General features: G+C 37.1%; 1 protein-coding gene across 7 annotated transcripts in view; it reads right to left on the bottom strand.

Annotated features, from left to right (window-relative positions):
* Positions 1 to 24,784, bottom strand: part of bcl11ba (BCL11 transcription factor B a) — a 65,670-nt gene extending 40,886 nt beyond the window's left edge. Inside the window, exons 1-8 of one of the 7 annotated variants that reach the window (XM_058749590.1) lie at positions 24,635 to 24,784; positions 23,103 to 23,130; positions 18,682 to 18,815; positions 16,981 to 17,087; positions 16,818 to 16,879; positions 13,674 to 13,966; positions 9,390 to 9,497; positions 8,520 to 8,760 (exon numbers count right to left, since the gene is read on the bottom strand). Coding sequence is in view for 3 of the 7 variants with exons in the window: in XM_058749588.1 (XP_058605571.1) it covers positions 5,776 to 5,833 (58 nt within the window). In the remaining 4 variants the exon portion in view is untranslated. Of the gene's footprint in view, positions 1 to 5,775; positions 7,207 to 8,519; positions 8,761 to 8,874; positions 8,953 to 9,389; positions 9,498 to 13,673; positions 13,967 to 14,142; positions 14,206 to 16,817; positions 16,880 to 16,980; positions 17,088 to 18,681; positions 18,816 to 23,102; positions 23,131 to 24,634 lie in introns of those variants that run through there. The other 6 variants (XM_058749592.1, XM_058749591.1, XM_058749593.1 and 3 more) reach the window with 6 other exon arrangements.
* Positions 24,785 to 27,314: the final 2,530 nt, after the last annotated feature.

The following is a 27,314-nucleotide window of genomic DNA, read 5'->3' as shown; positions in this document are numbered from 1 at the left end:
GAAATAAAAAACAAAGAGCCATCTTGTTCAGGATATTTAGCTGCTTTAGCTTGCAGAGCGCTTGCTTCTGTGCAGATGCAAAGGTTTTAAAACGCTACTAAATGCGTGCACGGTGTGTGTGAGCATAAAGCGTGGTGCATGTGCAAATGAAGCTGTTAACAAGAAGAGAACAGGGATCATCGTGGCACACGGCGGCGGTGGCGGAATTTTAAAAATGTGATCCTCGGCCACTGCGGTGGTGCTAGTCCGTTGTTTAATTAAAAAAGGGGGGGAAATAGAAAATGAGTCGTCTTGCAGGTAAAAAGAGATTAACATGATGATGTCCACTGGGAGCCCGTCTAAGCATCGCTAACCCTTTATCGGCAAATCTCATCAGGGAGATATTACCTAATATTTTCACAAGGAAAGGAATTATGGGTAGCTGAAACGACTAAATATCACCTGAAGCTTAGCATCTCTCTTTTTTTTCCCAGCAAAGGTTTTCTTTCTAATGAAATAGCACCGAAAAAGGCATGTATATCACAATCACAGAGCTAGTAACACATTCCCACACAACACGCTCATCTGATGCTCAGGAAGCGGAGCGCTTCCATGCTCAGAGCCGGTCAGAACTCAGCCAGCTGTGGGACGTCAAACGCTCAAGCCACTATTACGAGTGTCTGTGTCTCATAAATCAAGCCATGAAAAACTATGCCCACTTTTGATGCCGTCCAAAAGGATTCAGCCGCCTTGATGCATTTATACTGACAGACAGGCATAGACTTCTGTACATTTTATCAGAGACGGCTTTCTGTTGCTCTCTCACTCTCCCGCTCGTGGTGCAAACAAAAGCCACCTGAAACTGAAAGGAAGAGAGAATATGCAAGCATATTAATCAAACGTGCCAGGCAGACATTTTGCCCATTGTTATGGGGAGAGTGTAAGCTCTGTAGAGGCTACCATTTTTTATATCACAGACTCAAATTTATTTATTTAGATGGCAAGAACAATAGGTCCTCAGTCAGAGGGGCCCACAAGTTCCAGAGCCACTTCATCATTCACTTTTTAAGCACACTTGGCAAAACGAACGAGGTGACGTTCAGCCTAAATTTGTTTGTTTTGGTGTCACGCTTGATGTCCTATCTATATTTAAAGCTACACCTATCAAATACTTATTGCACATCTAAATGAGCACCGAGAAGCGATCCAGCTCTCACTGTAAATAATTAAATAAGTTCTTGAGTGCTAAAGACAAAGTCAAAAAAGGAAAGAGAATGACAGAGCCTTCATGCTGTAAGACCAGCTGCTGCTGTGAGGCGTTGACAGTTTGCATCTGAGCATGTGTGTTAATGGCAGTATCATTTGAAACATCTATGCCGAGTCGTCGGAAGCCGCAGCCCCCTATTTCACTCGACTTACCCATTTAAGTACATTTAGGAAATATGTTTTTACACTTTTCAGAACTGCCTTCCACCCCCTCTGGCAGACTTAGAGCTCCCCCTAGCAGGTCATGGCCAGCACACTCTGCACTGCAAATGTTAGGTGGCCCAATTCAGCACCCAGAGAAAATTAAATAAAAACAAGCATATTCGATTCCCTGAACTGTAACAGAAATAAAATAAGCATTTAAATAGCAAGCTTAAACATATTTTCAGACCTGATTATTTTTTACTTAAAATATGCCTTGTTTAATTTTAAATAAAACCCTGCCTATTTCATACATGCAAATAATAATGAATAAGCAAACCTTTTACTAAAACAAATGAATTAAATCAATAAATAAAAGAAACAAAAAGGAAACGACAATGATTCTGGATTTCTGCAGCTGCACACCTTCTCTTGCATTAACGCCTGTGTCTGTTTTCTGTGATTATTTTACTATGATCAAATATGTTATTGTTTATATCTAAACAAGTAAGAATGCATTTCAATACAAGCTATTATCATAAATTAAAATCTCTCAGATGTGATGGCATGAAGTCATGGCTAAAATTTATGTCCTAAACGCATTCAAAGCAAAGTTCCGATAAAGACAGTTTCCTGTGCTGGCAGGTCTAATGTGAAACATGCATCTGAAAATTTATGTTACAACTTCATAATTCTGCAGCTCACTGGACGAAAATTACCTTCTCACTGTCATCTGATTTCCTTCATTTAAAGACGCCATCTGTTAACTTACTTTTAGGTTTATTTTAAAGCACTACATTATAAAACACACTCTGTGCAATGACATGAAAAATTGAACTGGTGTCAAAAATCTCATTTAAATTCGTACAATTCAGTGACGACACATTCACGTGAATGCAAACATTTAGAAATTTGTCTGCAAATTATAGTAACTTACTGAACATTAAGAGTTTGGAAGGCACGTGATATACAGAATTAATTCTTACTAAAAATTGTAAAAACTACAAAATTGAAAATGAAAATCTCAGCATATGTAAAGGAAATGCGAAAATGCGCTAAACACTGCAACTGGTTGCATTTCACGCAGAACTAATAAACCACTGGGTTTATAGAATATGCGTTTGAGTGGCGTAATGTAGCACACAACCACAGGCTGCCAAACCATTAAAACTACTGATGTACAGCGCTGCAAAGTTTGCAGATCGCTCACGCCGAGAACACATAAATTAACATGTGGACGTAAACTACACACACACACACACACACTTGAACACTTGAGCAGACAAAAATTGCCTCTCACTAACTCGAGGCTAATCCAGCTAAGACACCGTGGTTAACAAAAGCTAAATACCACAGAAGACATGCTGACGAGCAGACATGCACACACACACACCCTTGTTTACAGCTCCAAATATGTCCTTAAAAATGAAACTTTGAGGTTGGGACCACACTGCTTTTGACCTTGACATTTAAAGCAAAATTTGACAATTTAACTATTACAGAGAAAAAACAGATATATCAACTGTCATCCACATTTTCCTGCTCTACAAGAAGCTATTTTACATAATCAGCCACATATCAAACGGAATAAGAGAGAACAAGGGTCTTTAAGCTTGCACAATTGCACACACACACACACACACACACACACACACACCAGTATGCGTGAAGAGTTCATACACTGCCTACTACAAACAAAAAACACTCGTTACATCAAAATCATAGCCACACAATCAGCATGTGATGAGAATTCTGAACTACAAGGAAAGAACGCACCCCTGAGCTCAGATGACTATCTGCTAGCACCTGGCCTACATGCCCTCTGCATAAAACCCACTAAGCATGATACGTTTGAGGACCCTCTCTGAAGCTTACGTATTCATTCACCGGTGATGCAATGAACACCTTTCAATCTCTAGTTTCTAAGAAGGAGAAAGTCGACCACCTTCCTCTTTCTCTCTCTCTCTCTCTCTCTCTCACTGTGTGCACGTAAAAAAAATAAAATACAAAAGCTTGATGTCTAAACTGTCGTCTGCTTTACTCTGTGCACGTCTGCATTTGTGTCCGTTTGTGTGTGTGTGAGAGAGAGACTGAGAGCGAGAAAGCACTCAGGGAAAGTTCCTTGGTGTAACTGGAGCATTCTGAAATTTAAAGCCCAAATTAATAACCACAGCCATTGTACATGCAATGACTGATGGGACATGTGATAACTATAGCGACAGAAATTCAAAAAGGGCCATTTTCTACTAAACTAGAATGATTGTTTTACATGCATATTGAACGGATGGCGTTTATGCAGTAAACACAAGCGGTTTGCATGCTAGTGCACAATTAAATATGGAAAAAATATTTATAAATTAATGTCATAATCGCATATGCAGACGACATACAATAAGTGCCGTGCATGCCCTATGGAAAAGCTAACTACATGCAATGCAAGCCAGATAATGTGCATTAAGCTTTAAATAACATCTCCATTCTCATTGGGTCATAAGTCATAGTCATATTCGTAAGTCGTAAGTCATATTTGTAAACTCAACAGTAAATTCAAACACACAATGCACAGGCATGATAAATGTTTACAGTGCAACCGTGTACATATGTCTATGTACAGTAAAAGATTAAGCCATTAGCGAAATAATGGTGTGTGTTAGTGTATATATGCACAGCATACATGGCCCTAACCCTGCAACACAAAACAGATTTGGGTGGTATTACATCACTAGGATATGCTATGAATTATCTAGGTTCTGTAGATTACACTAAAGCATGGATATGAAACTAAATCTGAACAGATTTCATTGTGTTTTGAGTGTTTTTTTTGTTTGTTTGTTTGTTTGTTTTTTAACTGCAACAGATGCATTCTAGGAAAAATACACTGTTTTAAAAAATAAATTGCTGGACTTATTTTCTGCAAATGATGTAAAAGTCTCTCAAAGAAAAATCTAAAAGGTAAATTATATCAAGCATTAGAATATATCTGCTGGATTTTAGTATAACTTTGTCAAGAAAAGTCTCTCGATTTCAGTGTCTGCCTCACATTACCTTCACTTCACAGTCACAACCTTGACTCGGGGGCAAAGCTAAGTGTGAGAAACATTATTAGACCCATGCCTGCTTTGTTTCTTTGTACACTCATACTGATTTAGCAAACTTCAGTTTTCTCAACAAAAATAAAAGCATTGCATAAAAGGATGAGTTGTGTAAGAAGCCAATTTTGTATTAAAGTAAAACTACTTGAGTAAAACTAAGCATGCTTGACATTTGTATCAGCCAATTTGACATTACGATGTCAAATGAATTTCATTTAAATAATTTTCCTTGCTCTGACAACTCTTTTCATTCAAGTGCACATCTAAGACTTAAAAGCACAAATGCTGCATAATTACAATCAATTTTGCGTAGTCTTAAAAAAAAATAACAACCACCTCACTACATCTGTGCAGCATGCGCTGCAAAAGTAAAACCTTAAACCGTTCCTGTGCTTGGTGGTTACAGGTAGCTCAGCTGCTCACCTTGAGAACTACTACAAATATATTGTAAAAAGTGCAAATGACTTTGGTTTAAAACGAAACATTATACATAAAGTTTCATTGCATCAGGATTTGAGAAGAAAGGCCTACAACTCAAGCATGCCACTTTTTGAAAGTAACAAAAAATAATAATAAATAAAAGAGCTAAAAAATATATACTGCAATAAATTATTTTAATAAGCATATATAGCCTAATAAAGACACAAATCTTACATGGATTAAAGTAGAGAAAATAAAAAGACTCAATATTCACTCTAAATTAGCATAATATATTAAATTATGCTTAAATATTAACATAACACACACTTCACTTACCCTACACTTTAATTTAACATAACTAAACCTAACTTTACAGAAACTTTGCAGGGCATGATTAATCACTGCAATTTAAAAGTTTTTAATCTGATCTCCTGGCCTGCTAACAATTCTTACATTAACTATCTGATATTAAAATTAAACAACAGAACTTAAACAATACAGATTAAATGAAAGATTTGTATTTTTTTTCAAGTCCAAAAAAACAAATGCTGTATTTCATTCTTTGAATTCAGTTTCAACCAAATCACTTTTTAATTATTTTAAGTAGCACCAAGCTCATAAACCTGACTGTTTGCTTATAGCTGAAGCTATAAATATCTTAATTTAATTCATTTAACTGTTCTATTTTATTGCGTTAAAAAAACAAAAAAACAAAAAAAAAACAATTCATCGCATTTTAATGAAATCAGTTCATTACTAACACCACATAAACTCTCACACACAGATCGTTACTCCTATTACTGAGAGAGAGAAAAATGGCCGAAAATGACCGAACAACCACCTAAACACAAATAAGTAAAATAAAAGATGGACTTACGTGTTATAATTTCTCTTTGCGACAAATGCTGAGGGTTTCCCTGCTTGCGACGGGACATTGCCCTGGCATTTACACTGGCATCGCCCAGAGACCCGCACAAGGAATAGTCGGCTCGCGCCTTCTGTCCTCCGTGTCCGTGGCGTGGGCTTTTTCCCCCCTCGGTAACTAACTTTTCCCGGGACTTCCAAAGAACTGCCACAGCTCCGGGCCGTGGATACAGATAGGGGTCCCGTGAATGTGAGAGAAGCGAAAGTGTCTTTGCGCTCCGGCTCTCCAGATGACCAGAGACGCGCAGACGCTCAGTACCTCAGCGACACACACATGCACTTCAGCTGTGTGCCAAGCGCGATCTGTCCGAGGGCGAAAATATCCTTGACGAGTGACAGTTGTGAAGAAACCACTGGAAATGTCTCAGAACGTGGATGCCCGGTGCGTTTGGGTAGGTTGGACCCTCTGGTGGCTCTCTCTTCGTCCGGTCTGCGCCTTGTGGATTTGTCAAAGGCAATTAGAATTTTTTTTTTTTCTCTCGGAGTCAAAATAATTCTAAAAAAGAAAAATGGTCATTACTTATTAGATTGGATGAAACGAATCCAATTTCTCCTTGAGTTGGCACTTGAGTGTGCCAAGCACTGGACAGTTCTTCTTCTCTCCTGGGCTCTAAGTGCATGCGATGCCCGGTTACTTTGCACTCTCTCCAACTCTTTGCACTTGCTCCCCTATTCGGCTTTGCGCACTGGAGACCAGGGACATGGACTTGCCACCTCCTTTCCAAATGAATGAAGCTTTTTTTTCTCCCTTTTCTGCCTCTATGAAGATGGCGGAGTCCTGCTTCTCCGGGAGCTCTCAGTGTCTCTGTGGCGAGGGCTGCCTCCGTACAATGGGATAAAATTCAAGTTCAAGTGCGGACGTGACGTTAAGTCTACAGTGGGAAAGAAAATTGGAGACTGCAAGAGCACTGGGGGCGACTAGTGGTGGCTTTTCACAACTATCGGATCACCAGAACAGTGGTGGAGAGCGTGGACATCGCGAGCCGCTGTCTTACACACACACACGCGCGCGCACACACACACACACACACACACACACACACACACGTACACGCGCACAAACACACAGCACCGGCGCACTGCTTGTCTGTATCCGCTTTAGCGCAAATAAAACAATGCAATATTGCATGCACTACAACGTTTGCGATGAATTTAAAGGGGAAAAGTTTGCAAATAGCTTTTATTAAAAATATGTTTATAAAATAGTTTTCCCATGCATATGTGAATTAAATTGACATCTTTAATGTATGCAAATAAATAAATGAATAGAAAAACCGTGATAGTGATAGTCACGCAATAACAGTAAATATTCAAATCAGAAAATTTCAAATCATTTGATGGAAAAGATTAAAGCATGGACGGATGCACAAAGAATACACTTTAGTGAGACATAAGTGTGCTGTTTACCTCATAAGCAATAAATTACATGAGACAAGACAGGCGTTGATATACTCACACATCACATTTCTTCTTTATGTGTTTTATGTCCTACAGAAATGACATTATTAAATTAAACCCACATTTGGAGAGGAAAAGAACATCAGAAGGAAGAAGTGTTCAATGTGCATTTCTTAATCATTTTTGCTAGGCAATCTAATGTATATTTTAAGCATTTAAATCCACATACAACAGACATTTAATAATTTGACCAAATCACTTTGAACAAATGAATGAACACTACACTAAAACTGTTGCATGAGTGGAAATGCAAGACTGAATACTGGAGGAAATGAAAATAGGGAGGTGTGCTGTGCAAATACTTGCATGATTTGAGTTTACTGGGTGAAATGCAAGCGATGTTCCTTTGCATCAGTTTTACACTCAGCGTACAGAAGTAATATGAAAGCTGGTCATGTGGCTCAGATTTTTTGGATAATTTCTTATTGAGTTTTGGAAACTGTAACACACACAAAAAACTATATATGTGGGATATAAGTAAATACACAGGTTAAAAATAAAGGTTCTTTTGTGGTTTTTAGGTAATTGTGTTGTCATTTCAAAAATAATTTTTGCCAGTTTGGACAGTTTCTTCAGATCAGTGCATGCATTTCTAAGTTCTTTAAAACATTGTGTTCTAAAAAACTAAAGTAATACAAAATGTATTTAATTTACTTCATCAGACTGCAAACCCTTTTTTTGTTATAATTAAAATATTTATTTATTTTTAAATACATGTTTTACTGAAGTCAACCTGACTAAATATGGTGACAAATGTTCCACTGTGACATGACTATTAATTCAAAACAAATTCCCATAATTCATGCTTTCTGGGTAATCCATTTGTAAATGCAAAGAGGGCAGGAAGTAACCCATAATCACCCTTGTTTTGGAGTTTTAGGGTTAAACTGAGGTTCTCAGAGGTATCACTGTAAATAACCAGCTAGTTTGTTCGAAATGACATTTCAATTAAAAAAAAAATAGAGGTCACACTTTAGTGTTCATACATGTGTTAACACTGAGAAAAGCTAATGAACTACAAGCACTAAATATGTAATTATTTTCTAGAACTGCGTGTAATTAGGCATTCTTTTTGTTATTGCCATAGCATTTAATTATAGTAACATGTAATATGTGAACATATTTAGTGTAAATTGAAACCAATTAGATAGACATGCTGTGGAAAAGTAAGCTAATGGTATGAGATTGAGGGGAACAGAACAAGTTATTACCGTTTTAATTCATGGAGACTGTATCTACCTTCAACTGTTGATTAACTTGGTGTGTAATAGAGTCATGGCGCTACCAAAGGCACACAGAGGGTCCGGCTTGTGCCAGTTCAGAGGCAGGTAGATATCAGGCGGAGCGCCCAGATGAGAGCGTGTCTGCGTCGATCCATCTGCTCATGATCCATCATGGGATGTGACGCTGGGTGGCAAAGCCTCGCCAACAATGCCATATATCCTGTCGCTGTCTCTAATATATCCTCCGCCCCTGAACTCTGTTAAACAACACCCCAACTTTCATGTCAATTCTTTTAGTGATAGATAGATAGATAGATAGACAGACAGGTTCAGTTTCCTTAAAATGTGGCAAGAATAGCTGAGTGATTTACATTAGAAATACCAGGTGTTGCCAAAAAATGACATTTTATGATTTACAATCATCTTCCTGGAAATCAAGATTGGAGGAGGTTGTTGCTGATACGGGCTCTGTTACTGCTGGATTATTCTCCCTATAAAAAGCGTGAAATGTTCTCTGAAAAGCAGTGGTTGCCCACAGCTGAAAATCTTATTTTATTGCATGAATTCATTGGATACATCCTGTACTTTGCTCAGACCTCTGCTTTGCATTGAATATTTTTCCCTTGCACCAATAAATTTGTCTCTATAACAATAGTGTTAGCTCAAACTGCAGGCAAAAAACTCTGAGAGCAAACTTTCTCCTCCATACATTACAGTGTGGTGTGTATAAATAGTCTTTTGTTCTTGTTAACCTCAGTAAATGTGTGCACATATACATTAAAATTATTATTTAAAAATGATATAAAACACCTGGAATCGATACATACAGTATTATTGCTGTTGATTGCAATTTTACATACTTTTGTTTTTATGTTAATATAATTACCTGTATATAGGACTTGTATTTTTTTTCTCAGGTGCTTATGGGTAATTTGCACACACAGCGATCTTCATTTATGGCAAGATCCATAAAAGACAACTTCCATATATGAGCCTATAGAAGAGGAGAAACACCAAGATGACATAAAACTCATTTTATGTGTCTCAATTAAATTTTAAGCATCTCAATTAAATGTGGTTCTTAAAAAAACAGAGAGAGAGAGAGAGAGAGAGAGAGAATAAAACACAGACATCATTGTTTTTTCTCAGCACAAGTGCCTTGCTTAGGTAAATCACAAATCAAATATCAGAAGCACAAACTCTAAATTTAGTTTACTCCAGAATTTAGATACAATACTCCATATTTTAATATTGCAATGTTCCCGCAAGTAATATCTTCATATGTGATTTCCAGGACATTAAATTCTCAATGTTTATTTTATTTTTTTTTTTTGTTTCAGTTATGTGGACTAAGTGTGTCCACCACACTTGACAAGATATATTTATTTGCAATCTATCGCTCCTATGTGCTGAACTTGCAATGCAACAGTACCCTCTATTGGCCAGTTACTGCCACAAAGATTCACAAGCATGGACCCCAACACTCATTTCCTTCAATTTCACACTTCATAATTAAAAAACAAAACAAAATTCATGCCAAAATAAAACAAGCAACCTAATTTGGAATCACTAACATATATTGTGTTAGAATTAGTTATCTACATATGTTTTTCTGAAAATACAAAATGACCCCATTTGTACAGAGCTCTTATTTGCCCTTCATCTACATTGAATTTAAATTTTAAGATTGAAGAATATAAAAGAAATAAAACGTTTAGCTGAGTGGTCTAACAAGTTTCTTGAATTACAATTGAGTTTCATTATTTTAAAAATATGTTGTCTTTTCAGTATTTTATAATGAAAAAACATTTTAAGTTGATTGATGCAATCTAGTTTGAACCCTATATTCACAGTTGGATATTTTATTTTAAGATTTTTAATAAGCATTTAGCCACCTTCTTGATCTTACCTGACTTATAGATGTGCATTTGCTTGCAGATAGTAATGTAACAAATTGAAATGTTATTACAACAAAAATGTGTTGATGAAAACTGACAGATTTAGAAATGTGCATGTTGTCATGCATTATATTAAACATGATTGTGCATTGTAAAAAAAATAGACTGATGTGCACTATCAGCCTACAAAAAACAAAGAATTGAAATGTTAATTTGTGGATTTTTTTTTTTTATAGAAACCGAGAGGGAATAAATCTTCATACATTTCAAATCAGTTCGTGAACAAATCCTACATATTCCCTAAAAATCACAATGAATATGAACACACAACCAGCATATCCTCATCATAGAGCTCATTAGGACTAGTCTATGAAGATTCATCTTATTTCATCTGTCCCCAACTCTCTCTCACCCCTGCTATGTCACCAGTAAGAGAGAAACATTAATCTAGTGAATCTGAAGGAATGTCAGCCTTAATTGCTGTTCATTGGGGAAAAAGAGATAAAATGGAAAGACATGGCTTTGTCAAGCAATAAAAGATGTGAGCGATAAGACTGTCTGATAAATCACATCTCAGCCTCCTGTCATCACTCAGCTCAAAGCCTGGTAGCCATCTTGTGGGCGGCTTTAACCTCAGGCCTGCAAATGAATCCAAACAGGTTTGTTTCTGCCCAGGGGCTTCCAGGACGTCTCCTATCACCACAACCCCTGTTGGGACAACGCATCCCCTGCACTTTTCCGGGACCCGGCGAGTGAGTCCAGGGGGTAAAACACGACTGTTTGAAAAGAAAAATGGCAACAGAGTGTGACTAAATCGGTTTGCTTGGCAGCCGGACAAAGGCTTGATTCCACCGCTCCCGAGAGAGAATGCGGGGCCCGCAAATCCTGGCATCAGATCGGAAAGTTGAACGCTGCCAAAGGCGCACATTCACAACAATTAGCTACCTTTTCAGTCCCAGCCCCCTGGTTATCCATCCCCTAGGTGGTTATCTAATCGCCTGCTTTTGTTTAGAGGAACGGTTCTCTTTCACTCTGGGCTGACATCGTTTACGGCTGCCGGCTGGCGCTTCTCTAAATCTGCAGAGGAGCGCGGGAGTGGCGGCCCATCAAGGAGTCTAAGTAGATAAACAGGGACATACCCAACCTCTTAATGCAACTTTGTAAGCCTCAAAGAGCTCCACAAACAGGCCGATCGTCTAGATGCCAACACGCTTCGCGAAAAAACTTTCAGCAGAGGTGGTAGAGTGCTGGCCTGTTGACTTAAAACCACCACAGGGAGGAAGAGCTGGCGTTTGAGGGGACCACAGGGATTAAACGGAAGAAATGTGAAGAAGATCTCGTCTTTATCCTTGAGCTTCATGGCTGAATACAGAGTTTTGTTCAGTGTCCCTTTTCCTGCATGTTCCCCCCTGGCAGCACATTTCATCACTGAGCTATTTTGTGGCATAAAGCTGTCCATCATCAAATCTAGTATGTTTTAATGACCCATATCGTCTCTATACTGTCTCTAGTCAGTGTTGGTCAGGTGGCCGTGAGGTGTGCGTCTTTGCAGTGATGAATAGTACAGTCGCCATCTCCTGCCGTCCTTACATAGAAGTCACTCCCGGTTCACACCGATAACGCCGCTCTGGCTGTAAATACAGGGCTCATTTACATCAAGCGATGACAAATGTGTGTGTGGGATTGCGTACGTGCATGTCCTCCCACCGAGAGCTTGCGGGATGGTTCGGGGCTCTACCATATCAAAAGGCCTGACACGCTTTCAACAAGAAGACCAGGCGCTACTGCTGCAAAATACGAAAATGATGACACAAATTAGTTCTCATTGTTTTCTTGTGGGCATGTTGCAATGATGCAATCATAAGCAATGCTCACGCTGCCATTTTTGAAGTGTCAGGGTACAAGAGAACGATGGCAATCCAGTTGCCCTGCTATCATGCGTGCAGGAATGACTAAGAAACTGCTTTGCCACATATCTGCAAGGTGAATTAATAAAGCAGAAAGGCACAAGAGGTCATGCATTACAGTGATTTTACTAAAGTTAAGCACAGCATACAGCTTAACCGTGTCCGTAACTAGTCAATTTCTTTAAATAAATGAAAGCAACAGCAATATGAATAAAGATACTAACATTCAATAAATAATTAAGTGAAATGTAATTTCTGCGTCAAAACTGAATTGAAAAACCGACCATTTTTAAACAAATTTACCAAAATCTAAAATAAAATAATTGGGTTTTATATTGCCACTATGTTGAAATGATTAAAATATTATTTTGAGAATATTTACTTTGTAAGTCGACAGTGTTTGAGTAATAAAACATGTATGTATTTATGTATAAAATAAATAAATACATTGATAAATCATTTCCAAATAAATAAATTCATTTTGAAAATAAATAATTGTAATTTATGAATCATTTTCAAAATACATTTATTTATTTAGAAATTAATAAATAATATTAATTTACAAACAATTTCCAAATAAATAAATAATAATAAATCATTTCTCACCTGAAAAAAATCCAACAGTACTAATAAAAAAAAACAATTAAACTATCAGATAATGCCAAATGACATCAAATATGCTAAAAAAAATATATATATATATATATATATATGTGTTAAACATATTTAATAAATTTGTTAACTTTGACAGCCCTAAAAATATATATTTATGTACAGTCTTTTTCCTTTCCCTCAAATGATTCGCAGACCCTAAATCACACCCCTAGCAAGTTCCAGTTTTAAACCTTTTTTTTTCTTCTTTTGGTTTGAAGCAAATTAGATACATTAATATATAATTCAATTAATCTGCGTCACAGATGTACTTATATCAAACCGCTTTTAATATGGCTCGTCCAATCAAAATGTAACTTTTATAATGCAAATCGTGTTTTTGAAAAATCTGTTTTGGTCTGCTCATAATGTTAAGAGCAGCGATGCAGATTCTTTCACACCATGACTGTAAGCGATGGACAGAGTTAATCAACATGTCGCACACATACACACAGTGACCCCACAGGCTGAACCTGCTGTATTTGTTTGTCGCCGTGACTTGTTATCAGGAATCGGCATTTCGAGGGACACTATACATACTTTACACAAATAGGTCTTTGCGCACACACTATCTCTAAGACACACACACAGACGCACAATCTTCACAGGCCCTGCACCTGATGGTGAATAATGGCGTTCTTTTTTGAAAGCGGCAGTTCCAGCCGTAGTCTTCTCCATCCAGCACCATCAGCACTTTAGAAGATTAAGTCCTACCTTCCCTTATCACACTTCGCTCCCTCCTGCAGGCTCGACACGGGGTCTTCGCAGGCCGGCCATGTCCCCCTCTGCCAGCCCTACTTCGCCGTCTCGACAGGGCCTTAATTTTGGCCTCTCGCCGACTATCTTCTTGTTTCACATTTCTCTCCTCGGCACTCCGAGCTCATCTCTTTCCGGTCGTGCGATTCATCACCCCAAGATCAGCAGCAAACGGCCTCTCCGTCATTGAGCGTTATCTAACATCTCAATGTCAGCCCCTTCAGCCAACAGCCAGACTGTGCTACATTGCACTGGGAAGAATGAGAAAAAGAGAAAAGTCACACAAGTAGGTCCTGAATAAAAGGTACTTATGGTACTGGATGCTGACTGGTCAATAAAATGCTTCGGTCATACAGCTAAAAACATTAAGTTCTAAGTCTAAACACAGAGAAGCAGGAAAAGATCTTTCAGGAATGGAAAAATTGACCTTTTTAGCCTAATAATGTTTGATAGCGACCACAGAGGGTGCGTCTCGTCTGATGCGTTCGTTAGAGGAAATGTACTGCCTTGTATGCGAGTACGCTTTAATCCCTTATCAATACAGTGCTTGCCCTTAATTATGCAGAGGTGACTGATAAATTAGTTTAGACAGAATTGTGATTATCAGTTCAATCTGCCTCTATCTGGAATTAAAATCGATGGCTCATCAGCACACTACATGCTACACTAGTCCAAAAGGTGGAATACACAATACAGTGCACAGCGCTCACAGCAACAACTGTGTGATAGCTTTTCACACTCCAGTTCACACACTTTTTATTCTAAATAGATTTTACTTGTGATTATTTATGTAACTGGTTAAATGGATGTCACTTTGTTTGAAAAAAAAAATAAATAATAAAATAAAAAAGTAGTGGGGAGTAATAAAATAATGATTTGTTGGTCTAGGGGTAAGCTTTCTGCTTTGAGCGGCCAGGCAAGGGAGACCAGGCCCGGGACAGGAGTGAGAGAGTGTCTGGCCAGTTGACGGTAATGTCTCTTGTGCTTCCATTTTTATGTTCCAACAATCTGCAAATGTTTTTTTGCTGAGGCAAATATATCATCAAGCTAACATCATCTACCTGGTTCACACAGATGAACATCTGTTAAAATTGTGAGAGTGATTTACCTGGGAAACATCAATAAGAATGGGTTGAAAATGATAAACAGATCTTTAGATCAGAATTGAGCTGGACACCTTCATTAATTACTGGATTTGACTCATTAACTACCCACTACTGCCCTCCTCTGGTTGAATGCTTCATAATGGTGAAAATGACAAGCCATTGTGCTCCGTTGCATGAGAAACAAATAAGTAAGAAGTCGAAGAGGAATAATCATCTTTTAACTCAAATATGCACTCCCGCCTTGTGTCATTTAGGTATTATAGAGCTATTTACAAAGGCAACAAGCAATCAGTCCTGTACAGAGCTCTAACAACCCCATTGTATGATTGCTCCAGCCCGCCTAATGCCAGTTCTGTTCACAACTCCTGCTGGTGTGTGTGCTTAGGACCACTCACTTTAATTAACAACAGTCGAGGTAGCACAGTCACATTTAAAAGGTTGCCATTCCACCAATATGAAAGCACAATTAAATATTAATTGCCTACTGAATAATAGATGAAGAGTATCTGTGTACAGTTCAGGAGCCTAATTCCTGTTAAAGTACAAGTCTTTAATCAAGCAGTAATGAGCACTGCTATGTCAACAGGCGTTGTGCCCTATCAGCAAAGAATAGAGAGAATTACCATCGAAGGCTCATGCTGCCGAGAGCCTGTATCAATTTTAATGTAATTATGCTTTACTAATAACAATTCAACTCATTATAACAAGCGCTCGCAGAAATTGATTCTGTAAACAGCAGACACGCACAATTCTATTGTGATTATTCTCTAGAGGTTTGTTCCTGCTGTGTGGTACTTCGCGGCGAGGACTATATGCAAGTTCAGAGACGACGCAATCTACTGGTCTCCAAGGCTTCGGTTTTTGCAGATTGACCTGTCGGCTATCATTTTACCCATTATTATAATAGTTCATCCAAAAAAAGAAAAGAAAGTAGCCATTAAAGCAGTCTCTATGACTTGAGTGCACTTCCTCTCTGGAGGAGAGAGTGAGTCTCAGTCAGACAGAAGTAAGTTGATGTAACTTTTCATAAAAACTAGTAATGTAACATAGCTTGTGGTATTTTTAATGAAGCAACATTGTCCCAACACAGAGTTATTGTATTAGGGATGCACTGTATATTGGCAATACCTTACTGCAATACTGTAATACAAATTACTGTAAAAGCAATATTGTGAATAACCATTTTCTATTTGAATTTATTTAAAAAATGCACTTTATTCCTATGATGATAAATCTGAATTTTCAACATCATCAGCTTCAGTCTTCAGTGTCACACGATCCTTCAGAAATCATTCTAATATGCTGATTTGGTGCTCAAGAAACATTTCTTATTATTATCAATGCTGAAAACAGTTGTGCTGCTTAATATTTTTGTGGAAACGGTGATATATTTTTTCAGGATTCTTTAATAAACAGAGAAGTTCAAAAGAAAAGCATTTACTTGGAATTGAAATCTTGCGTAACATACTGTAAATGTCTTCTTCACTTCTGCTGAAGAGAAATATTACATTTCTTTCAAAAAAATAAATAATGTACTGCCCCAAATTTTTGAACAGCAGTGTATATATAAAAAATAAAAATAAAAAAATCAGTGTCAGCAGATAGATATAAATACATTGACTGGTATTGTATATTTAATTGATGAATTAATTAATCCATGATCTTTTCGCCTATTTTTATATTTAAAAAATCTTGAATATCCATTTTACATACTTTACATTATAATGTTGTAATGACTACATTTACTTGTAACAATTAAACTGATAGATTTTTAGTTTTCCGTGTTTTATTTTTAATTCAGTATTATAGAATTGTAATACAGACAATTTATCGGTTATCAGGCATAACATGAAAACAATTATTGGCCTATCGTTATTGGCCAGAATTGTAATATCAGTGCATCCCTACATTGTATGGCTTTATGCACGAGTTGCATATTTTATATTATATTTTAGTCTGGTTTCTGTCTTTTGTGGAGCTCTACAGTGTAACTTACCATTCAGTTTTGTTGTATGGACATGTGAAGCCAGGACATTCTGCAAAACATCTTTCGTGTTCCTCAGAAGAAATAAAGGAAAATGAAAGTTAATGAAGACAGAATTTCACATTTTTGGTGAACTATTCCTTCATGGCATAAAATGAAAAAGCATGTAAAGTACTGAGCGTTTTTCAATGTGTGACACTCTGCAGCCCGGTCAGTCTCTGGTCTTCCTGTGAAAATCCATTAAGAAAGATCTTGTGTCCTGCCCCACTTCTTCTCCTTGAGCTAGAAGAGACAGAGAGGAAGAGAGACGAGGTGATGCCACATTCACCTTTGATCAACTATGATTTTTCACACCGCACCGGTGAGCTGCACTTTTCACAGTCCGCTCGCAGAAAACGGGAGATGCTTTAGTGTCCGACCGTATCTGCATCACAGCCACTTTCCCGCCACCCTGACCTAGAAACGGAGGACCTGGTGAGCCGGCTGACCGGTGAAGGGGGCGAGGGGCCCCGGCTGACATGAGCTGGCCGCTCAGGTGGACGTACCAAGGAGAGGAAGACGAGATGGCTTGTGGCACGCTGGCTTTCCAGCTGGCCAACTCGTCCCACTGTCAGGACGAATGTCTGTGGAAGAGGAATGCAGAGGAAGAGGGGAGAGAGTTCAGCGTAAAGGCAGACCCGATGAGGAGAGGCCAGTGGAGCTGAAGTCACACCTCAAGGACCGGCGTTCCTCTGCAGGGTCAGAGTGTTCGACTACAGGGGGTCAGGGAAAGGTGAAGGACAGTCTGATACTGCAGCTGTAGCCTAGCCAGACTTTTGACCATCAGCATGAAGCCTGGTCCACGTTAAAATGTATTCTAGCCCCAAATTGTCCAGTTAGACCGAAAACAAACATTTAAAGTGACCAGTCATAATTTGGATTTAAATGTGTTTAGGAGTGGTTCAATCTAAAACTGAATTAAAAAAAAAAAAAAAAAAGCTCTGATTGTTCTGATTGGATGAGCCGCATTCAAATCTGTTCTAAATTGAGACAAATGCATGTTTTATTATTAATAAGAATCACTATCATTATCATATTTTATTATAATTATCATCATCAATGATGATTAAAAAAAATTTAACTACTTATTCTAACTACTTACTCTATTACTTATTTTCGTAATTTAAATAAAATTTAAATATTAGATGAAAAACATCAAACACTAAAGTACTGAAGTACCAAAATTATTGTTATTTCAGTTTTAGTAAAGGTAAATATAAAAATAATTAAAGAAAATAAATAAAAATGACAAGTCACATAACAAGATTAAATGAAAACTAAAAAATATATCTGAATGATCAAATAATCAAACAAGCGGATGGATGGATGGACGGACGGATTCCATATTGGTCATGTAATTACCACCATCTTGAACTGACACCAAATGACACTTCTCACTGGAGTTAGGGGTGATCTGTGGTTACAGAGCTTATTTAGGTATGCAACAAGTCTCAGTTGTCTGGAATGCAGTAAAAGTACAATAAACGTAAAAAAATTCAATGCCATGAATCTCAAAAAAAAAATGTATCTCTTCCTCTGAAGTACTGATTGCAATAGCCTTGTATGACCTCTGAAACTGTAAATTGTTTGCACGCCAACCAATCAGATTAGACCCTCAGCATTTCATCTGAGGCTGAAACTACCCCATCTCTAACAGAAAAGATCCTTACATGACTAGAATGTGTTTGCATCAGACACATTCTATGCCCATTTTGTCATATGCTACATTCTTTAGGGTCAAGTATGTGAATGAACAGCTGAAGAAAATTGTGGAAGTGAGAAACATTGATGACAGGACTGTTTTACAAAGTGTGAATGGTGTAACACATCATCTCACCTATCCGTCTAAACAGTTCCTACAGAGGCCGAGTGATTGGCATTGGTAACACTGGTCTCTTGAGGACTTCTTTCACCAGGTTGCATGTTGTTAAGTCTCAGAGGGCATGCTGGTCTAGCGGCTGTAATGTCCACCTGAAAGAGAGCATGACTTTTAAAGTGTATATTCTCTCCAGAGAAAAAAACCTGAGTTTGAAGACAAGTCAAGGTCCTCAAAGCCACATACCAGAACCAAGACATCCATTTTCTCTTTCTCTTCACCTTATGTTTCTTCGTGCACTCACATATTGATCTCACAAAAGACAAAATTCGTTTTCCCCAGCAAAGAAATGTAATTCTTTTATTACAGAAATGTACCCAGTGAAAACAACACAACGCTCTCTATCACTTTCGGTGCGACACGAGCCAGAATTCTATTATGGGAAAGCTGCACCAGATACAATGAAGTATTTTCAAGGGATCTTGAGGCAACAAAGTATATAAAATGCCATAAATAAATTATGGCAGACAATTTTAAGAGCATTAAAAGTTTGATCTCCTTCAGGGGAGTCCGCGGGGGACTTTTTGAAGCAGTAATTATTCATAAAAATGAAATGTCATATTAGTTTGTCCCGCTCTAATTTGATTTCACGTTGATGAATTTTTTCCGCTTCGACAGGATTCAGTGGGACAAATGTGGTGCTCTCCTCACATAATTTTCTCTAATAAAGACACATTTGTTTGAATATACAGACGAGGAGTTCCGAACAATGACAGTAATTAAAACTGTGGAGCCAATCACTGATGTTTAAAGATTATGTCTGTTGTTGCATCTGATTAAAGTGATAGAAAAAATATGAATTACGTTTTAATGGATTGATACACTCCTAAAAAGGTGTTTCAATGGTTCTTAGTGGAACGCTTAAAAAACTCTGATTGGTTTGAGTGGTTCTTGGCTACAAAACTGTTTCCTTGGATATGAAAAAACTAGATGAAAATGTTGTGTTTCAGTTAATTTGACATTTTGATATTTGACGTATTTGGCCCCACTCTCAGACTTAGAGCTCATTCAGTCACTTACCTCATCAGTAGATAGCAGCCTTGCTAATCTTAGCTTGGGATGTTTTTATTCTTTTTATCCAGCTGAATTATTCATTTAATAAGGATGCTACAAACAAACAAAGAACCAAATAAATCTAACATTAAATATATATCTATAGCTATAGTAAAAAACTAAAATTTACCGTACATGCTTATACAGTGTGTGCAGAATTATTAGGCAAGTTGATATTCTGGTCATATTTTTTTTCCAAGAACATTTTACCAATTCCAAACCACATCAATCTTAATAACTACTATTAATTTTGTATTTAATAATTTATAAGTGATATATAATTGTCCATGAAGGCTGATAGTCAGAAACTTCTTATTTCAGGTGTGCAGAATTATTAGGCAGGTTTTCCTTTACAGATAAAATGAGCCAAAAAAAGAGATTGAACTCAAGAATAAAAGTTAAAAAAATTATTAAATGCCCATGAGAAGGATGCAATACTAATGCAATAATAGAATTAGCAAAGTTAAGGCATGACCATTGGGCAGCGAAATGCTCATTGGGTCAGCAAGGTCAGAAAAAACAGGTGGAGAGGAAAAAACACGTTAACTGCAAAAGAATTAAGAATTAAGGTGAAGAATTAGGTGAGAAACCATCAGGAACCATTTAGTCTCCAGCATCATCATTTTCCAGAACTGCAACCTTCCTGGAGTCTCCAGAATTACAAGGTGTCAGGTTCTCAGAGACTTTGCTTGGGTAAAAAATTCTTTAAAATGGCCCTCACTTAATAAGAATAACATGCTGAAGTGTTGTGAAATACATGAAGACTGATTTTGTATAGGATTTATGGACAGATAAGTTGAGAGTGACTCTTGAAGGACCAGCATCACATCCTCTTGTACCACTGTTTGAAGAATTTATCTTCCAGAATCTGGCAGTAAGTTTTGGGAGCTCATTTTAGTTCATCTCCTATCCTGAAAAGTCTGTCTTGCGGGATTGATTAAAAATGAGCTCCTAAAACTTATTGCCAGATTCTGGAAGATAAATTCTTCAAACTGTGGCACAAGAGGATGTGATGCTGGTCCTTCAAGAGTCACTCTCAACTTATCTGTCCATAAAGCCTATAAAAAATCAGTCTTCGTGTATTTCACAACACTTCAGCATGTTATTCTTATTAAGTGAGAGTCATTTAAAATATTTTTTTACCCAAGCAAAGTCTCTGAGAACCTGACACATTCCACTTCTGGAAACTCCAGGAAGGTTGCAGTTCTGGAAAATGATGGTGCTGGAGACTAAATGGTTCCTGATGGTTTCTCACCTAATTCTTCACCTTAATTCTTAATTCTGGAATTTGGAATTGGTCAAATGTTCTTGGAAAAAAAATATGACCATAATATCAACTTGCCTAATAATTCTGCACACACTGTAGTTACACTTTGTGCTTTGTTGTTTGGCTAGCAAGATCATTTCCTGTACTTACCTTACTTGAATGTTCCTTGAAGACTTCTGCTGTAATAACACATTCTATTATATTATAATCAAAAAAAAAAAAAAAAACTATAAAATGTACACAATCTTTCAAAAATTTGGATACATATATCTGATTATAAATACAGTAAAAACATGAATATTGTGAAATATTACTATAATAAATACTCATTACATATAATAAATATTACTATAATAAATAATGTTGTCAACTGTAATATATTTTAAAATGTAATCTATTCATGTGGTGTAAAACAGTATCACATGATCATACAAAAATTATTTTAATATGCTGATTCACCAAAGAATAATTTCTTATTATTATCAGTTTTGAAAACAGCTGTTCTGCTTCTTTGATGAATGGATAGTTTGAAAGAACAGCATATATTTAAATTAAAAATCATTTGTAACAATATCTTTTCTGTTTAACTTTTGATTTAATGCATGCTTGCTGAATAAAAGTATTAATTATTTTATTAAAACCACAAACTCTTAAATAGTGTACATAAACAAATGCCAAAACAGAGTTTAAACAGTGCACTTCTTTGTTTAAAAGAATACTTGGTTCTCTGGGAACATCACATAATAATAATAAATTCAGTGCTGATTTGTAATATTTCTTAACTTTGTTACCAGCAGTCGGGAGCAAGAGGTGCCCACAAGGTATGTATGGATGAAATGAAGTCTGAATCATCACCTTTCTGATCAGCATAAAGCACCGGAGGACACTTGCATGGACAATTTATTTTAGCTTGTAATTCTCCTTCTGTTTGCCTGTTTTGCAACCACACAGTAAGCTGACTTACTTCCTTTTAAATATTTGGCATTGCTTACATATCTTGATACAATACCTGGTCTGTTTGTTTTGCATGGTGGTCCACTTATACTGGCTTACATTAGCACTATCTAAAGCAGATAATGAGGTGAACATGGACCTGCACTGCAGTAAAAGGACACAAAGAATACAACTGAGACACTATAGTGGGCTGACATGTCCTTTGAGTCCCAGACACACCTTGTTAAGGGTATTAGGATCAACACCGTGATTGATCTACATGTCAGATCAGTAAGTGAAGGCGTGGAGTCAGCTGTCCACAGCTCATTTTCCACCTGGAGGTCAATTAAGACACAGAGAGGTGAGGAAACCGCTAGGATGGGTGCCTTACAGTGCATAGACCCTAACATGGAGATTGCAACACGCACACTGCATGAATATACATACACAAACCTAGCCTCATTTGATTGCCCAATGTCACTGCATGGGGGAAGGGTTCTGTCATGATAGACAGAGTGTCTTTTCTATGAAGGTATACAGAGAAACAAAAGGAGGGGGTGGTGGATGAAAAGATAGATGAATAAAAGGAAGAGCTTCATCTTTGACTGGGCTGAAGACTGTCTGTAGTCATTCAGTACTGCCTCATTTCCTTGTAACGCACGGGGCTTTTCTTTTTCATTAGCGGAGCTCGGAGCACAAGAGGAGTCAACCGTGTGGATATTCTGACACCCCTACAGCACTCTATTTACCACAGCTCTTCAGTGATGTATCAAGGGGAACGTCTTCCCGGCATTAAATATAGATGCAGTCGGATTAACATATCAGGAGAGAGCATGATTAATGTGAGATTACACTGGATAGCGCTGCTGCTTTTTCCATCACTGTTGGAGTAATGGACTTGATTTGATTCAAATCATCCTTTGCCCATCAACATAAGCAGCCGTACTTAAGAGAAAGACGCTTGACTGCTTTGACCGCACGTACAAATAATATATGCAAGTTTGAGAATAAACTTACTTAAACTTCTCTTGCTTGCCACATGTCTAGATTGGCATTTGTTGCCCTTTAAAAACTCAAAAATATGCTCTATACTGTTTGTGCTACAATTGTTTTGTTGAGGTGCCATTACCTTTCCAAGCGATCTACCCGATTTTGACCTGCAGGTGATAAAACAAAGAAATAAACAATCTCATAAACTTACATTTAAGGACAGAATCAAGTCATATCTAAACACTTAGAAAACACCTTGAACACTATCAGCAACACATCAACAACAGCTCAATCATGTTGGACAAATTGGTCTATTATCTTAAAAAAAAAATGCAAAAAAAAAATAGATTTAAGGAGGGACTCACATCATATCTAGAGATATGCAAACATCCAGAACACACTAACATCAATAAAGCAACACGTTAACCACTGCAGAATCATGTCGATTACTTTTTCTGAACATTTGACCGTATAAATGTAAAAATCCAGTATTTAAGCATGCACTCAACGTCTTAGCAAACAACTAGTATACCTTAGGAACCACTCAAAAGCACATTAACAACAACATAGCTACAACTATAGAATCATGTCAACATATCTTTCCAGACAAGTACTACTCACATTCTTCAGATCAGTGAAAAACTAGTTTATGAGTACTGAATGTCCTAACAACCATCTAGCATACTTAGTAATCACCAAAAACATATTAACAAACACAAAGCAACATGCTAACCACTCAGAACATGTTAGCTACCGCTTATAACACTCTAGCATCATAGCGGTGATCACGTTCTATGCCGAACATGTAAATAGTCGAGTTTGTGAGTACTGAACATTTTAGCAACCACCTACTGTAGCATACCTACCAAAACAAATGAACAACCACATAGCAGCATGCAAACCAATCAGAACATCTTAACACTCAAGGTAGGCTACTACTTTTTCCAACAAAAAAATGTGAGTGGCCTACTTGTTGCTGCAAATGTAAAATTCTAGTTTGTGAGTACTGAACATCCTAGCAACTGCCCTGAACAGTCTAGAAACCACATAGTTTGCTAAACTAGATGCTAAATCAGTAGAGCAATTTGTAGAGGCAAGTACCACTCATACTTCAAATATGCAAAAATCTTTTTTATTATGATTGTAAAGTTAAATTAGTACAAGATATTCTTTAAACAGAGTCATTTTTAAGTTATTTTCCACAAAAGATCTTTTTACTGTAGAGACCATGAAAGGTGCAAAATGAACATGACCCATGTTGTGGTGCAGAACAAAAAAAAAAAGCCCAATAACCTGACCAGTACATGACCACCTCATTTATTTTACTTGCTCTCTGCACCTTAAGAGATACATCACAAGTCTACGTGTGCATATCGAATTTCACACCTTCAATAAATTGCCGGACCAGTGTATTGATATTTTCTGGCCTGGTCCCGTTTTGCCTCCTTTCTCCTTGAGAGAGACACCGGCAAAGGGTTAAACCCTCCCCCCTGTTCTGCCCCGTGCCACTGCGTCTCTCTCGCTCCCTCACTGTGTCTCCCTGCATCCATTTGCAAATGATCTCGCTTGTCTGCATATTGTCACTTGCAGCCTGCCCACACATTCATCAACTGTCGGCCGGCTCGCCGCGCACTCCCCGCGCCCTCTACACTTAATTGTTCCCACTCTGACCTGGGAGAATAGAGAATGATGTTTCCCTCATTCGTGCCGGTGCAGGGCGAGGAGAATTAACAACTCTGTGGGGATGGCCGAGCTGTGGTACGGTCGGTCAGGCTCTCCCCTCACCCCCTCTTTGTGTTTCTGGGGCACGGTCCTACCCTATTACCGGAGGCAGGCGAAGATTCACTAGCCGCAGGAAGAAACAAGACAGATAAGATAGGTGGATACCTTCCATAGGCCGCAAGTTGGATAATGTAGTCTAGATATATCTGTACAGACAAATGGATTCTAACTATCAAGATTTTAGATTAAACTTTATATATATATGAGAAAGAGAAAATATGTAATTTTACAATTTAACCATAACTAGTTCATTAAAACACACACACACTTAAACCTGTTCTAGACAGGTTTAGCATTTCACACAATTCAGAAATGCATATTAGAATACATTGTAAAAAATTTCAGACCGCGCCAACTCAAAATTTTCTAGTGACTGATTACATATACATTTTTCCATTGGCCCAATTGAATTTCTGCGAATTGATTTTTTTCAATTGTGGCAATAGTCTGTTAACATTGGCTCAATGAGAAATAATATGTTGAGCCAATTGGAAAAACATTAAATCTACCAAACCATGTTATTGGCCCAATTAAATATTTTAAATAGTAGTTGCATACATTTTTTGTTTTACCTAATCTAAAAATGTATATTGGCAAATTTATATTGCTAAAGCAACCTTACTGAATTCTTTATTCCCCGTTGTCCCAAAAGAAAATGATTTTTTTTTTTATTTAAAAAAAAATATTAAATGATGATACACTGAACACGGACACATTTTAATACATTTTTAATAAAATCTACAACAATATTGTAAAAATACCTTACAATGATACATACATTGAAATTTTCTACACAGTAAACCTTACAAAATCATGCATTTTAATTCTCATAAGATACACAAAGCTGATTAATTGCACTTTAAACATTAATACATTCACAAACATGCAAAAATATCAATAACATGTTTATGATTATTGTGTGTACTCCATGTTGAGTGCATACAATAATCCAAAGAGTACAATAAATACATTTACAAAGTCTCCTAAGTTGTCAAGCATCACCTCCTCTTCCAGGACAACGGAGACATTTAGCACACTTGACAAGGCTCTTGAAGTGCAACTGCTGATGCTTACTATTCCTATTTTCATTGCAGTTGTGTGGTTCTCCAATGGCTCTGTAAAAAAAATATATAAAATTGCAATGTCAATATAAGTCTACATATAACTTCAATAACCTATGCAGCCTGCATTACACAGAGCCACGTCACACAAATTACATCTAAGAAGAGCTCATAGTATTTGACACTAATATGGAATTAACATATTCAATAAGAACCGAGTTAAACACTCACTGTGAAATTCATAGTGGTTCCTTTTTTACACTTCTGACTTCTGACTAAATGGTGCCTCGTAAGCTTAGACCTAGCAATGGTGGGTTACACTGAGGGGAACAAAAAAAAATTGTTAAAGCAGAAACGTTAATCATAATGTGAAATAAAAATAAATTAGTTCAATAAATAGTAACTTTAGGTAGCCGAGAGATAGAGGTGTGCGATATTGACAAATTATATCTCAATATTTTCTGGGATTTTATCGATAACAATAATTAGACGGACAATATTTTGCTGAGTGTGTTTTTGTGCTGACATTTTAAGGACTACCGTGGACTCCTAAAGTTTTGATATTCTGCATATTCTGTGTGATGATCAGTTCACAGCAGTCATAGAAATTAATCTTTTCCAATACATTTAAATTGAGTTTTACCTTTTATGGGCATTTTTACCTTCATAAACGATGATGCACATTTTTAGAAAAATGGCTTTGAGTCAAATTCTTATATTTTAGTAGTCAATTAGAATAAGACATTTGGGCTGTTACCAAGCAAATCAAATCAGTATCAACAAAATGCATCTTTGCAGTGTAGAGGAAACACAGAAGCTGCATCTGAAGTGGCATTTAGAATGCAGGACATGAACCATTTAAGCTACAGTTACAACTGCATAAATAATGTTTTGACATTTTAAACATTAAAAGGTTGAATACTGATATTTGGAATTATTTAAAAAAATGAAAAGATACTTTAAATGTGAAATTAAAACCGCCAGTAGGTGGCAGTCACTGTTAATAAGTGAGTCATTGCGATTGAACCGAATCATTTCAACGGTTGATTCATTCAGGAACAAAACACCTACATGTTGCTCAGAGACGCAAATTGTAATTATTTTTGTTGGTGAAATAGAGCAAAAACGGGCAATATTGTGTCTAAAATGTAAGTCCCTTAATATTGCCATTTTGTTTACTGAACTGTTGTATAAAATCAATATCAGATTTGTAATCATGTTGCTTTGTGGAAGAAAAAACGTCACTTCATGTGATATTGATTAACCATTTGAAATGATGTAAATATTTACATTTTCTGCCCCCATATCTTGAATTTTGTGATCATTCTAAATGCATTTTAAGAATCATGCAGTGAAAGACACTGGTCTAACTTCATCACGTAATGTACTCTGTAGGTGTGTTTTGTTTGGTTTTTGCTATATAACGTTACTCATAATGTCAAACCCCACATCGTTAAAACAGCAATTACGATATTATCGCAGACGATATAACGTATAGTCTATCGCAC

Source organism: Onychostoma macrolepis, chromosome 17, assembly GCF_012432095.1.
Source record: "Onychostoma macrolepis isolate SWU-2019 chromosome 17, ASM1243209v1, whole genome shotgun sequence".
NCBI classification, from domain to species: Eukaryota; Metazoa; Chordata; class Actinopteri; order Cypriniformes; family Cyprinidae; genus Onychostoma; species Onychostoma macrolepis.
The sequence above is the reverse complement of the archived record's forward strand: the minus strand, read 5'-3'. Positions and strand labels throughout refer to the sequence as shown.